This window comes from Eptesicus fuscus, chromosome 2, assembly GCF_027574615.1.
Source record: "Eptesicus fuscus isolate TK198812 chromosome 2, DD_ASM_mEF_20220401, whole genome shotgun sequence".
Lineage (NCBI taxonomy): Eukaryota > Metazoa > Chordata > Mammalia > Chiroptera > Vespertilionidae > Eptesicus > Eptesicus fuscus.
Genome location: NC_072474.1, coordinates 55,048,524 through 55,062,317, shown reverse-complemented (window position 1 = coordinate 55,062,317; position 13,794 = coordinate 55,048,524). Strand labels below are relative to the sequence as shown.

At 35.0% G+C, this 13,794-nt stretch overlaps 1 protein-coding gene across 1 annotated transcript in view; it reads left to right on the top strand.

The window, feature by feature from the left end:
- GRID2 (glutamate ionotropic receptor delta type subunit 2) overlaps positions 1 to 13,794 on the top strand; it is a 1,386,076-nt gene that overhangs the window by 1,078,656 nt on the left and 293,626 nt on the right. The window contains exon 11 of the mRNA XM_008143549.3: positions 1,623 to 1,935. Within this exon, the coding sequence (XP_008141771.1) occupies positions 1,623 to 1,935 (313 nt within the window). The remainder of the gene's footprint in view (positions 1 to 1,622; positions 1,936 to 13,794) is intronic.

Here is a 13,794-nt window from a genome sequence, read left to right as displayed (position 1 = left end):
CATTAGGATCACAGTAGTCATAGTAAACATAGTTATATTTATTTCATAAATAGATAAACTGAAGCTCAGAAAGTTAGAACTGGAGAGCTAAGGATCCAGATTAGATTTTCAATCTGAAAAGGCCCAGTTCCTAATATCTAGCTATAACAAATAAATACATGAGTTTGAAAGCAGTCATAATTATTTCTCTGTAAGTCCATTTTCATATAAGTAATTATTAAGTTTACTACTTCTCAGTTAATTCTAAACTCATGGTACTGAAATTAATATGGCTTTGTTGCATTGTAAATAGTACAAATTTTAAAAACAACATTTCAGACTTTCTTAAGTTAACAATTTTACGTAAACCAGTTACCTTAACTACCTATAATATGGTCTTTTAGATAATGATTTCTTGAAGTATGGTAAAGTGTTATGAGCACAGGCTTTGGAATAAGAAAAACATAGCTTTAATATGACTTCTATACTTATTAACTGCAAGAACAGAATGTATATGTATATATGTAAATATATTTTAAATATTTTCTAACTAAATATTAAATTTTTGTGACTATGTCTTCAGAGATTAGATTTATCTAAGTTGGTTTAGCATTATACTAGGCATGTTATTTTTCATTTGTTCTTGTCCCCAAAAGCAATAAAGTCAGTTTCTATATTGTTTCATAAAACAATAAAAAAGAAAAATAATGAAAATGTTCAACAAATAATTTACTATTGTTTGCATTTGTCTGGAAGGAGTTTCCCACAGCTTTAATCTTAGCTACAGATCATTATTTCAAAGATGCCATCTTTTATATATTTAAATATGTTTTTCATGTCATAGAATCTAAATTTGAAGTCATTTTTTAGTGTTCTCACTGCAATTCTGCTATGCACTTTAAATAAATAAAATAGCATATGCTATAATTTTGAGGGCTGTCACTCAATCTAGGGTGACACAAACTGAGAAGAGAGGATATAACTCCAAGATGAATTATTTTTCTTCTTAAATTTTTAATTGCTAATTAAAAGGTTTCTGAGGTTTATTCAATAAGATCATGGTAGAGATCTCTGGTATATGACATAAATTAGTGCTATGTGAAAGCTCTAACACACTAATATGTTTAGAGCTCAGTAATATAAATTTTGATACAGAGAAATCTAAACAAAGGGTAAAAGGCTATGTTAAGTTTTTAAAATAAACTTCCTAATAATTCACATGTTAGAGACATATTGGCTATCTCAGGAACATTTTCTCAGAAAGAATTTTTTAGAATAAGTTTTGCCTTTGTAACTGTGTTAATGAAGACTTTGATAAAATGACCCCAGAAAAAAAGACAATTTCCTTCAGATATTATCTACATCTAAAATATTCTTAACTGATTTCACATGCTTATTTCACTGGTAATATGTACAAGGTAATTTGTCTGACTCTGGTGGGGCATAGTTTGCAATAAGAAATTCAAAATTCACACACAACTCTCCTCTAAGAAGTCTCTGCAGTGTTTTTCAGTTCATATAAAAAAGACTTAAGATGTTGCCTGAGGCATCTATTTTTTTTTTTCCTCAAGGCAAGCCAAAGTGTCATAAATCAAATTGTTTTTCACACTCTTAATGAATTCTTTTCTCTTTCAATTTCTTAGAGAGCGGACATAGGGATTTCTGCTTTAACAATCACCCCAGATCGAGAGAATGTGGTGGATTTTACAACTCGTTACATGGACTACTCGGTGGGAGTACTACTTCGAAGAGCTGAAAAGACAGTGGATATGTTTGCCTGTCTTGCACCGTTTGACCTCTCTCTATGGGCTTGCATTGCTGGCACAGTCCTTCTTGTGGGTCTGCTGGTCTACCTTTTGAATTGGCTTAATCCCCCACGATTACAAATGGGATCCATGAGTTCTACTACTCTCTACAACTCCATGTGGTTTGTGTATGGATCCTTTGTACAGCAAGGTAAGGAGAAAAAATTACATTTTTATATGAAAAAGGAATGTGATACTTCAATTGCCATGATTTCAGTTCAGATGTGATGTATCTGTATCTGACACTGGTAAGTGTTCAAAGGGTCTTCACAGTAATGCTTCGAACAGAGCATTTCCTACTTTTTCCTAGTGGATCTCAAACACAGCAGGTTTTCAACAAAAATCTAGTTTATTATCTTTTGATGTTTAGTTCAATATCATCAACAAAGCCAAAAAAATTAATGTCAGAGGTAAGGTTCACAAGAAACTCAGAATCCTCCCTAAACTCTGACATTCTGAGAAATAGCCTGATTGGAATGAAACTACTTACTGGAGCACATACTAGTTAATTATTTACATATGTAAGAGAGACTGGGACATGTTCTTTGTTCAGAGACATTATTTCATGTATTAAAAAATATTCATTGACAGTGAAAAGACTTTGATTAAAATTCTAATAATAAATTTTATATTTTATCTTTAATATATAATATTTAGCAATGGTTTAACTTACAACTTCACTATATTCTAAAAAATGGGCATTGTTTTATATTCAATATCCAAGCTGCCCTGCTCTTTAAACTAACAAATTCCTTGTCTCTAATCATTTTAGAATAGTATAGTATTTATTGAACTTCTTAATTAAGACTACCACCATGGAGAATGAAATAATAAAACATTTAGGCAATTAATAGTTTCTTGCAAACTTGTCACATGTATTGAGGAGGAGAAATATGTATCACAGTGGAGACACATGATGCTTTTGCCTTAATGTTTACAACTCTCAACAGTGTCTTACTTTTTATTCGTACTTGCTAATGGATCTTCCACTACATTTTATTCTTTCTATTCTCATTAACTAATCACAAGGTTTGTGTAGACTCTTCACCTCCACTTTCTCACTTCTAATCTATTTTGAAAACCTTTGTAAGTACGCTTCTCCCTCTGCCTCCCCTCAAGGGTGCTGACTTAGGTTATATTTGTCACAGACATTTTTAGTCAATTCATTAATCACTAACCCCTTAGATATTTAATCCATGCTATTTATTTAAGCTATAACTTTGCTAAATACTAAGTATATAATTGTGAACAAAAGAGTTTTTGCCATCATTGAGCTACAAATCTAGTGTGACACAAACATGTAAACAAACAATTATAAGTATGATAAAAAGTGCTATAATAGATATAAGTACAATCTGCTATGAGAACAAAGGGATAGGAAGGCTCAATATATCTTATGTAGCAAAGAAGGCTTTTGAATTAAACTACATATACAAAGACACAATAATGAACTATTTAAAGAGCTTGTCGAAAAAGAGATGGGGGAAAGGAGATATAGATGGGTAGGATAAAATTTAATATAAAGAAGTAAGAGAGAAATTAGGATAAATTGTGCAGCATAGTGCTGGTAAAGATGTGGTTGAAGTTATATTTATTATTATCAAGAGTTGGAACTTGATTTTTAGAGAAATAATCTGCTATTTAAAGGTATTAAATAACAAAAAACATGTTCAAATTTGTACCATAGAAATATTTTTATTATAATAGATTGAAAAGGGCAATGTGGAAAGTGAATCAAATTTTAAGATTATCATAATAACTAAGTAAGAGTTTATGTGCTTCCACAAAGGTAAGGTGGCAATCAAAAGAAGGGTATTTTATGAATTGGAATCAATAGAACTTGATTAGTTATAAAATGGTATTGTGATTGATACCGAAGGAGGGAAATGAAGCAGTTTTATCCTAGGGTTCTGGATGGGAAATTAGGTGTATTGGATGTTAATGTCTTTTAATGATAAAATAAAAAACAGAAAGAACAAGTGTGATGTGGAAGATGATACATTCATTTTGGTGCATGTAGTGGTATCTATGAAACATCCATGGAGATATTTCTATTGTTTGTTAGTGGTTTGATATATTTTTCAGAAGATGTCTTCATGAAAGACATCTGGGCTAAATATATACTTAGAAGATATTAGCATGCCCTGGCCGGTTTGGCTTATTGGATAGAGCATCAGGCTGCAGACTAAAGAGTCCCAGGTTCAATTCCAGTCAAGGGCATGTATCTTGGTTGCAGGCACATCCCGAGTAGGGGGTGTGCAGGAGGCAGCTGATCTATGTTTCTCTCTCATTGATGTTTCTAACTCTCTATCCCTCTCCCTTCCTCTCTGTAAAAAAAATCAATAAAATATATTTTAAAAAGAGAAGATATTAGCGTGTAGGAGATAAATGAAGCTATAGAAGTAAGATCACACAGTGTATTTGTTCTAAACTGCATATTCCTAATTGAGGACCACTGGCTCAGAAAGGGCCTAAGAGAGTGCCCTAAGGAAAAGAATGGGTAGAGGAGCTTTCAATGGTAACTGATAAGGAGTGATGGAAAGATACAAGTACCATGTATATATAGCATGCGGTGGAACACACATCAAATAAAACCAGTATTTAAAGATGGAGGGTTTGGTCCTCTGTGTTAAACATTTCAAATAATCAAGTAGAAAGGTGGTCATTGGATTTAGCTTGCTTTTGGTAGTGTTCCAGTGACTATAACTGCATAAGAAATTCCTCCAAAACCTTCTGATTGTGTGGGTCAGAATTTACACAAGACATAATGAGGATGGATTGTCTTTACTCAGTGATGTCTGAGATCTCTGTTAGACAACTCAAAGTCTGGAAACTGAACTCATGTGGTAGTTGATGCTGGTTGAGGACTGGTAGCTTCCGTTTTCTTTTCTTTTCTCTCTTCATTGGACAGTTTGGTCTTTCTCACAGCATGATGGTGATTTCTTCATAGAAATTATTCCAAAAGGAGAGAAAAGAGTGAACGAAACAGAAGAATTTTTTGGTCTGTTAGGGACTACAAACCTGTATGATGGTGTGAGTTCCTTTTCCAAGGAACATCCTGGCTGTGCCCACTTCATGGCTCTGTTATGAAAGTAAAAATGATTAAAAGCCATGACATTATTAGATAGAATAGCTTATATACATATCACATAAGTGGTTGCTAAATAAATTAAAAATAGAAACAAATTTGGTTCAGCCTTGGATAGTTAGGCACATGAGAAATGTTCCTAGGAAGGTAAATGGTTTTAGATTACTGGTGAGATAATGGCAGATTCTGGGGTACATGGAGCAATGAAAATGAAATAGGAAGACCAATAATGAGAATGTAGTAAAGAGTGATACTGGAAAGTAATAGAATAGTATTGAGAGAGCATAGAGTTCTTGATGAGGCTAAAGGCCAATAGTAGAAACATCAGTGTGAGAGTTTGAAGTCTGTATTTATAAAATGGTACAAACCGAGACTAAAATTTTTGAAATAGGACAGTAGAGGAGAAGTTCTAGGTGTGTGGATGTGGATTCTTGAAGTTAAGAGTTGGTAAAAAGTTTCAAAGCTGATCAAGAAATTGAGAGCCCAGAGGATTAGAGGAACCATCTGTAATGATGTCAGCTTGGACTGGAGAGGAAGGAAATGGGCCATGTGCTGACGTTGTCAGTAAATGAGGGGAGAGAACTAGGATGTTGATAGACATGTGCATTGGCTAAAAATAAGAGATGATATAGCTAGATGTAGTTAACCTGTCTTCATATTATTATTTCTCGTTTCATCCAATTTTTATGTGTATGGTTTTAATGATCATCAGTATGCAGATAACTCCCAAATTTACATCACCTCCTTGAATTTTAATTGTGCATACCTAATTGCTCACTAGACCACTCTTTGGATATATCACAAATTTCAACATGCCAATAATTGAATGATTTTATACTTTTAACTTTTGTAGTCTCTCTTATTCTCTATTCCAGCTGATGCATTACCAACCACTCAAACATTTATGTTCAAAACTTTGAAAACAGTTTGATTTTTCCTTTTTCTTCCTATAGCTTATATTCAACCATAGTCAAGGCCTGCAAATTTTATCTTCTACATATTTCCAGGGGTGTAAATCTTTTCTCACCTAGAGGGATAAGGTGTAGGTTGTTTCCTAGATGAGGCCAGTTTCATTTCTCATTGGAACTGTAGGAATCTCCTAACAATCCTACCTAATAATAGAGTAATATGCAAATTGACCGCACCTTCACTACGCCTAAGCCACGCCCACCAGCCAAGCCATGCCCACCAGCCAATCAGGAGCAAATATGCAAATAAACCCAAACAAGATGGCTACAGCCACTGAGAGTGGGAGGGAGGCTTGGGTTTCCGGGGTAATAAAAGAAACCATCCTGTTGCCGGCCTAAGCCTCCACTCAAGGCTACAAAGTTTCAATTATAGAAGGTGAATTAACTCCAACAGAAATCGCTGCTGGCCATGGAGCGAGCAGCAGGCTTTGCTTTGCTCCAGGCTACAAAGTTTCAATTGTAGAAGGTAAATAAATTCCAGATACCAGGGCCTCCTCTTGGGTCGCCAGGGGGCGTGGCCGGCCTGCAAACCACCACAGGCCCCTCGCTCAGGCCGCCCCATGCCCCAAGGGAATCCCCACCCTTCAGGGCAAACCAGTCAGCCCCCACCCATGCACCAGGCCTCTATCCTATCTAAGAAAAGAGTAATAAGCAGATTGACCCTCACTGCAACACACAATATAGCTGCCCCCCTGTGGTCAAAGATCCTGCCCCCATGTGGACACAAGATGGCCACCACAAGATGGCCAGCCAGCAGGGGAGGGCAGTTGGAGGCGATCAACCCTGCAGGGGAGGGCAGTTAGGGGTGACCAGGCTGGCAGAGGAGGGAAATTGGGGGCAAACAGGCTGGCTGGGGAGCAGTTAGGCATCAATCAGGCTGGCAGGGGAGTGGTTAGGGGGTGATCAGGCTGTCAGGCAGAAGCGCTTAGGGGCAATCAGGAAGGCAGGCAGGCAATCAGTTGGGAGCCAGCAGTCCTGGATTGTGAGAGGGATGTTCAACCGCCCGTTTAGGCCCGATCCGGGCAGTCGGACATCCCTTGAGAGGTCTCAGATTGGAGAGGGTGCAGGCTGGGCTGAGGGACATGCCCCCCTCTGTGCACGAATTTTATGCACCGGGCCTCTAATCTTTTATAATTTTGTTCCCTGAAAATATATGCTACACATATTTGCATTTATACCCAAGTTACTACCATCATGGAGAGAGCTTTCTACATAATTCCCATTCTTCAAATATTTTCTTGGCTTCCCAATTATTACAGTTTAAAAGTATGAGTTATTCAGAGCATGAACAATATTCCACCATGTAGCTGTTGTTCAGTGCTCAATTCTACTCTCCTATCACTCATATAGCACATTTAATTGTCCAGTTACTCCAAATTGCTTTGTCTCTTGAACACAAGACAAGACTCTATAATGTCTCTCTGCTTTGCTTCTGTTTTTTCCAACTCCTGAAATGCCTTCATTACCTGCTTAATCTCTATCCCCACCTGATTTCATATGGCAAATTCCTATGCATCCTCTAATTAGTGCTTTGGCCCTGGTTGGGTGGCTCAGTTTGTTGGAGTGTCTTATCATACACCAAAATGTTGCGGGTTCAATCCCCGATTGAGCTAGTACAGGAGGCAACTGATCTTTCTCACTCTCTATCTCTCAAAATCAATTTTAAAAAAACAACCATATAATTCTTGCTTTAGAAGTCTTTGCTAAAATTATGGATCATCTACATTCCCTAAGATATATATATAGTACTTACGAACAATAGTATGAATGCCTTTTATTTTCGATTTTCCTCACCTGAGTCCTTTGAACATAAGGCAGTGTCCTTTTTATCTTTATAGTTCTTTTGCCAATAGTTTTGTGCCTTGTACATATTAGGTGTTTAATAAATGCATACTGATAAACTAAGTGAATAAATAAATGCAAAATACTTAACTAAATCAAGCATAAAGTTAACAGCAATATTGTGTTTATTAGACTGCAGTCTGTTTCTGGACAAGCTAAAATTCACTAAACCAAACAGAAAATTATATCGGGTGTGTCTACAGGTATATTCTACCAAGTGACTATGAGGGCAAACATAAATAAGCATTATTTTTGAAGATGTTAACAGGCTTATGTATTGGCTTTCTGAATTCTGAATTCTACTCCTAGGTGGCCAAATTTCAGTAAGTTTTGGAGCACACCCAAGACAAAAAGATAAATAAACTTACCCATATGATTATCATGATTTTCCAGTTCTGTAAATATGCAGCAGATATCAAAAGTTATAAATATTTTAAGCACTTTACTAACCCACTGTACCCTTAAATAAGTTGTACAGCCTGTAGGTTGATTATACATTTGTACAAATTCATAATGACAGACAATGCTGAATTGCATATGATAACTTCATCTTTGAAATGCTACTATTCTTCAACTTTCTAACAATAAAAAAGTGAATTCATTAGAAGATACCAAGAGCATCTTTACACTTTGATTAAAAATAAATTAAGGCAAGGCTCATAAACCCTAAGAAAAAGAGAATCAATCAATGGGAGTGCCCATATACAGGCAATGAAATTGGAATTACTAATAATTTCTAATAAAAATATAAACTTTTAATAAGAAGTACAACTATTATTTCAAAATTACAGTCTTTATTGAACCACCAGACCAGATTGAATATGAATAAAGAGGCATTTCATGTATTATTAGATAGATTTCTGAAAAAAAGAGTTCAGGGACAGCTAAAAGCAGAAAAATGTTAAATATATTTGAGTTGTTTACTAATCCGGATTTTTTTTTTTTAATCTGTCACTTCAAAGCATTTCAGAAAACAGCTCAGGGAATCCAACTGTGCAAAAGCAGTATGGTCCATTATTGAGATAAACTTAGTACATCTGTTTAGCTGGAACATTAGAGCTTGTGAATTAGGTAGTTAAATGCATGAATGAGAGACCAATTTTATGCCAGTGATATTGTCAGTTTATATCTTCCCTTATCTCCATGTCTACATGCATCTCTCTACAATAAATACACTTTTAAAAATTCTGGCCTAAGCTGGTTTGGTCCAGTGGATAGAGTGTCAGCCTGTGGACTGAAGGGTCCCAGGTTCAATTCCAGGTTAAGGGTTAAGGTTCAGTTGCAGGCTCTATCTCCAGCCCTGGTCAGGGTTCAAGCAGGAGGCAACCAATCAATGTGTCTCTCTCACATCAATGTTTCTTTCTCTCTGTCTCTGCCCTCCCTCCACTCTCTCTAAAAATCAATGGAAAAATATCCTCAGGTGAGGATTAACAACAACAACAAAAATCTGGGGTTTAAGTTTAGACTATCCCCTCTATTTAGTTAATGGGCAGTGACTCTTCATAACATCTGGGCCATAGAGGGCCTCTGTGACTTGTTCACACATGTGGCTGTATGTAATTTGTTTTCTGTTTACTTAAAAAATAATTTTAAAGGAAACTTCAAACTTTACCTCAGGTGGTTTTGTCTGATTCTATTAAGTATAAATATTTATATGTGTATAAAATATTTAGAGCTATCAATATTTGTGCCAGAAACAGTAAGAGCAAAAGAAAAACAAGGAATCACTACATTAAATGGTTTAATAAGTATTTCTTGGGTGTACTATGTGCCATGCCTAACCTAGATGTTTTTAATATAGCCATAAATAAGAAAAGCTTGCAGGATTGTTCAGCTCCATGGAAGTGGACCATAGCCAAGTTGGAACCAAATAAACCACTTCTGATGAGAGGAGCAGACAGAAGGAGTAAAGTAGGAATATTTCTTTGGTAGCTTTCTTAAAGGTCAAATTGGTCCATAGATGCCAGTAATAAATGGAACAAAGGACCTTTAGGAATGGCAGAAGATAACTTGATGACTGCTGCACAAGCGTTAACACGAGAGGCAACCCGCTGGCTTTGAGATCCCCAGACAATCTTTGGAAGAAAATAAAGAGCTCTTCCCACTGCCAGATGGATTGCACTGTTACAGAGAATCACAACTTTCTCATTTCCACAAAGGGAAGAGTTAGACATTCTCTACTGCATTAAGCATCAGAAAGAGATTACTGATGAGAGAACATCTCTTGAAAACTAAAAAAGAAATCCATTTCAATAGTGTAGATATCAAATACAAGAAATTTACCAATGTCCTAGTCACAAAAACCCTAAGGACTCCAGCCTTGAAATGCAGTCACTAAAATTATCCCTTTGTAATGTTATATTCCTTCCATTAAATTTGAATATAACAAAAATGATATTGGCTAGCTCTGTTGTTTACTGACCCTCATGAACATGGGAACAATGAGTGTAATTCCCAGTGACAGGTTAACTGGATTACAGAGACAAGTTTCTTTCTAGTTTCTGTTCTTACAGATATTAGCTCAAAAAGGCTCTCAGTAATTTTTATTTAGGGTTGAACAACATCTCTGTTGTTGCTAATTATGATTGGCAGTCCTTCCCGAAGAGAGGGCCAAGCCCTCTGAGTGCTGTCACATCCACTTGAGAATTTCCCCATGCTGATTTAAAACATGACAAGGTGCTCATTTTCTTTCTTTTTATCACCAGAATTCTCCACCACTGAAGAAAAAAAAAGTTGAACATTTAAGCTCTCAGAGATTCAAACTCTATTATTATGGGTATGCGGATCCAGTAATTTGTGTGACTACAAAAACAATGCCATGATGTTCAGATGTGAATCCATTAGCATACATTCCCAATGAAATGTAATGAGTTCCTAGGCAATTATTCCATGAACTATATGCACACAACGTGCCCCGAGTTTCACTTATTTTAATACCAGCTCTTCTTGATTTGAGCCAGAAAATCCTTTCTCATGCTGAACTGGGCTTTTGAAGAATTCAAAGTAATCAAAGAGCCCGGCTGGTGTGGCTCAATGGTTGAGCATTGACCTATAAACCAGGAGGTGACGGTTCTATTCCCGGTCAGGACACATGCCTGGGTTGTGGACTCGATCCCCAGTAGGGGGCATGCAGGAGGCAGCCAATCAATGGTTCTCTCTTATCATTGATGTTTCTCTCTCTCCCTTTCCCTTACTCTCTGAAATCAATAAAAATGCATTTTTAAGTTAATTGAAGAAATTCAGATTTCTCCTTATAAAATGCTTATTAAAAAACTAATATAAACAACATTTCTCGACTAGTCTGAACTATTTATGAGTATACATTATAGTTTAAAAGCATTATTTTAGTATTTAACAAAACAAAGGAGTTTAACGTAGACATTAACAAAAAATCAAAAGATGATTTTAAGGTATCCTGAGTTTATTTTTATTTTTCCCCAAAGTACTGTAAGAAAATATATTTTTAAAAATATAAATTTAAATGATAGAAAGAGGCAGATGACATAGGTCCTTTAAAATAGGATTGATATCACATTGTAGTACTCAGTGTTTCTACAGTACCATATCACAATACCCCTCTGCTTAAGTAATAAGAATAGGGACAGCCATCACCAAAGATAAATTTAATCTGACGGTGATTTAGGATTGATCAAAATGAAAGCTTAGGGCTCAACGGACTACAGGTGATAATAGAGACCATCAGTTTACAATACAAATTTGGAAATTCAATTTTTGTTTGATCAGAATCCATTTTTCTTCTTGATCCATTAATCTGTAGTTAGAAGTTTAACATTATGGTTCTATTTCTAAAAGTATGGGCAACTGACCACAATTTTCAATCAGCCTGTTTTGTAAGTTAAGACTCAGTATTTAACCTAGCTTTAAGATGCACGCTTATAAGCCAACTAGAATGCGCATCATGCTGAATTTAGGATTCCCAGCTCTGTTATAAAACTGATGGGTAATAAAGTCCTGTGATACTTTTGTTAAATACCCTTAGATGTGGCACAGACTTTTTTTTTAATTTTTCACAATTACAAGGTAGAGAAATTTCAATGTGTAATATAAAGTATAAATTCATATATGTATATATATGTATACATATATGTATACATATATACATATGACAGTGTCCATTATTTATAAACTACATTTTTATGTCAATTGTTCTTTTTTGTATCAAGATTTAACAAAAGACCAGTGCATGACCCAACTTTCACATAAAATATAGACACATAGCATTGCTCTTTGATTTGTGGCTGTGACCAAAATTTATAGTTTCTTTATATTTATAACGCTTGCCCTTAGACACTAAATTATCAGTCCATTTGGGATAGCTACACAGTTTGTCCTGTCTGCTTCAGTTGTTTTCTAGCCCTTAATGTTTATATCATGTTTAAGCTCTACTTTAGCACGTCCTAAAAGTACTCTTCTGACTTTGCTTTTTAAAATTCTTCGTTATCTCAGAAACATTTGCTTGGACATTCAATAAGAATTACTTATCTTGTCACAAGGGTGAGTAGGACAGGATGGTGTCTATCTTCATGGAGCATTCAATGTTCAGGAAAAGCAAACTAGTAAACACACAGCTCCATCATAGAATGATTATCATACTAAGGAAAGCACAAGTCATGTTGGGCATGGGGTTTTCAGATATGTTGAATCAAGTCAAATACATACTTATTTATGACCTATTAAAGAAAGGAACACAGACTAGGAACTGTTTTTGCTTTGTTTTGTTTTGTTTTTGGGTTTTTGGGTGTTTTTTTTTGGGGGGGGGTGTGTTTGTTTGTTTTTTACCTAGTAAAAATGGAAGAAATGAGTTGTCCAATTAACTTATTTGATCTTTGCTCTCTGAGGTATAAAGTGTCAGATTATTTTTAAATTTTCTTTTAGCTATAAGATTGTGCAGTTTTATAATATAACATCTAGTTAAACAACTGTTTTTATTTAACTTTATTATTATTTTTTATTGATATGAGAGAGAGAGAGAAACATCAGTTTGTTGTTCCACTTATGTATGCACTCATTGGTTGATTCTTGTATGTTCCCTGATTAAGGATCAAACCTGCAACCTTGGTGTATTGGGATGACACTCTAGTCAACTGAACTATCTGGCCAGGGCTAAACAACTCTTTTTATATATTTGTGTTTTCTTGAGAGAGAGTTCAGTTTTAAATCCAGTAATCTACCACTTAGTTGCTATGTGATACTGGACAAGTTTCTTAACTTCTAGGTGCCTCAGTTCCCCAGATAATAATTACATAATTCGTTAAGTATTTAAAAAATTAAGAGTTCATGGATATAAAGCACTTAAAACTATGTGCATGATACAAAATAGACCCTCAACATTATAACTATTATTCCCTCATTGTTTTACAGGCCATAGCAAGAAATAAAATCAGTCACAATGTTTAATGTTTATATACTCATCATTATCTCTCAGAAAATAAACATTATTGTAAGGAAACATGTTATAATTAGACATAAGGAAATATATTTGGAAAACTTATCTAGCTAAAGAAAATGCTTATAGTACAAATGCTTATGCGTACAAATCCACAATAACTTTGTTACTCAACTAGATGTGAGAAACTGTAAGAACATTTTTCCTTATGTAAACACATCATTATTATTCAGGGTTTGTGATAAGCTATATATAGTACAACATGGCCAAAGATGCAACAAATTATTGAACCCAAATTGAGTTGAATTATAAGTTTTGCCCAATGATGCTTTTAACTTATATATTAAGTCCTTTGGGGCTCTGTTTTTCTTATTTGGAAAAATGTCTATTCAGATTCTCTACCCAATTTTTAATTGATTTTTTGTGGATTTTTTGTTTGTTTGTTTGGTATTGAGTTGTATGAGTTTTTTATACATTTTGGATATTAACGCCTTATCGGATATGTGATTTGCAAATATTTTCTCCCAGTGGGTTGCCTTTTTATTTTGTTGCTGGTTTTCTTTGCTTTGCAGACATTTTTTGTTTGTTTGTTTGTTTTTTGTGGAGTTTTTGTTTACATCAATGTTATTTTGTATTAGTTTTAGGTGAACAGCATAGTGGTTAGACAATCATATACTTTACAAAGTGACCTTCCTGATATATCAA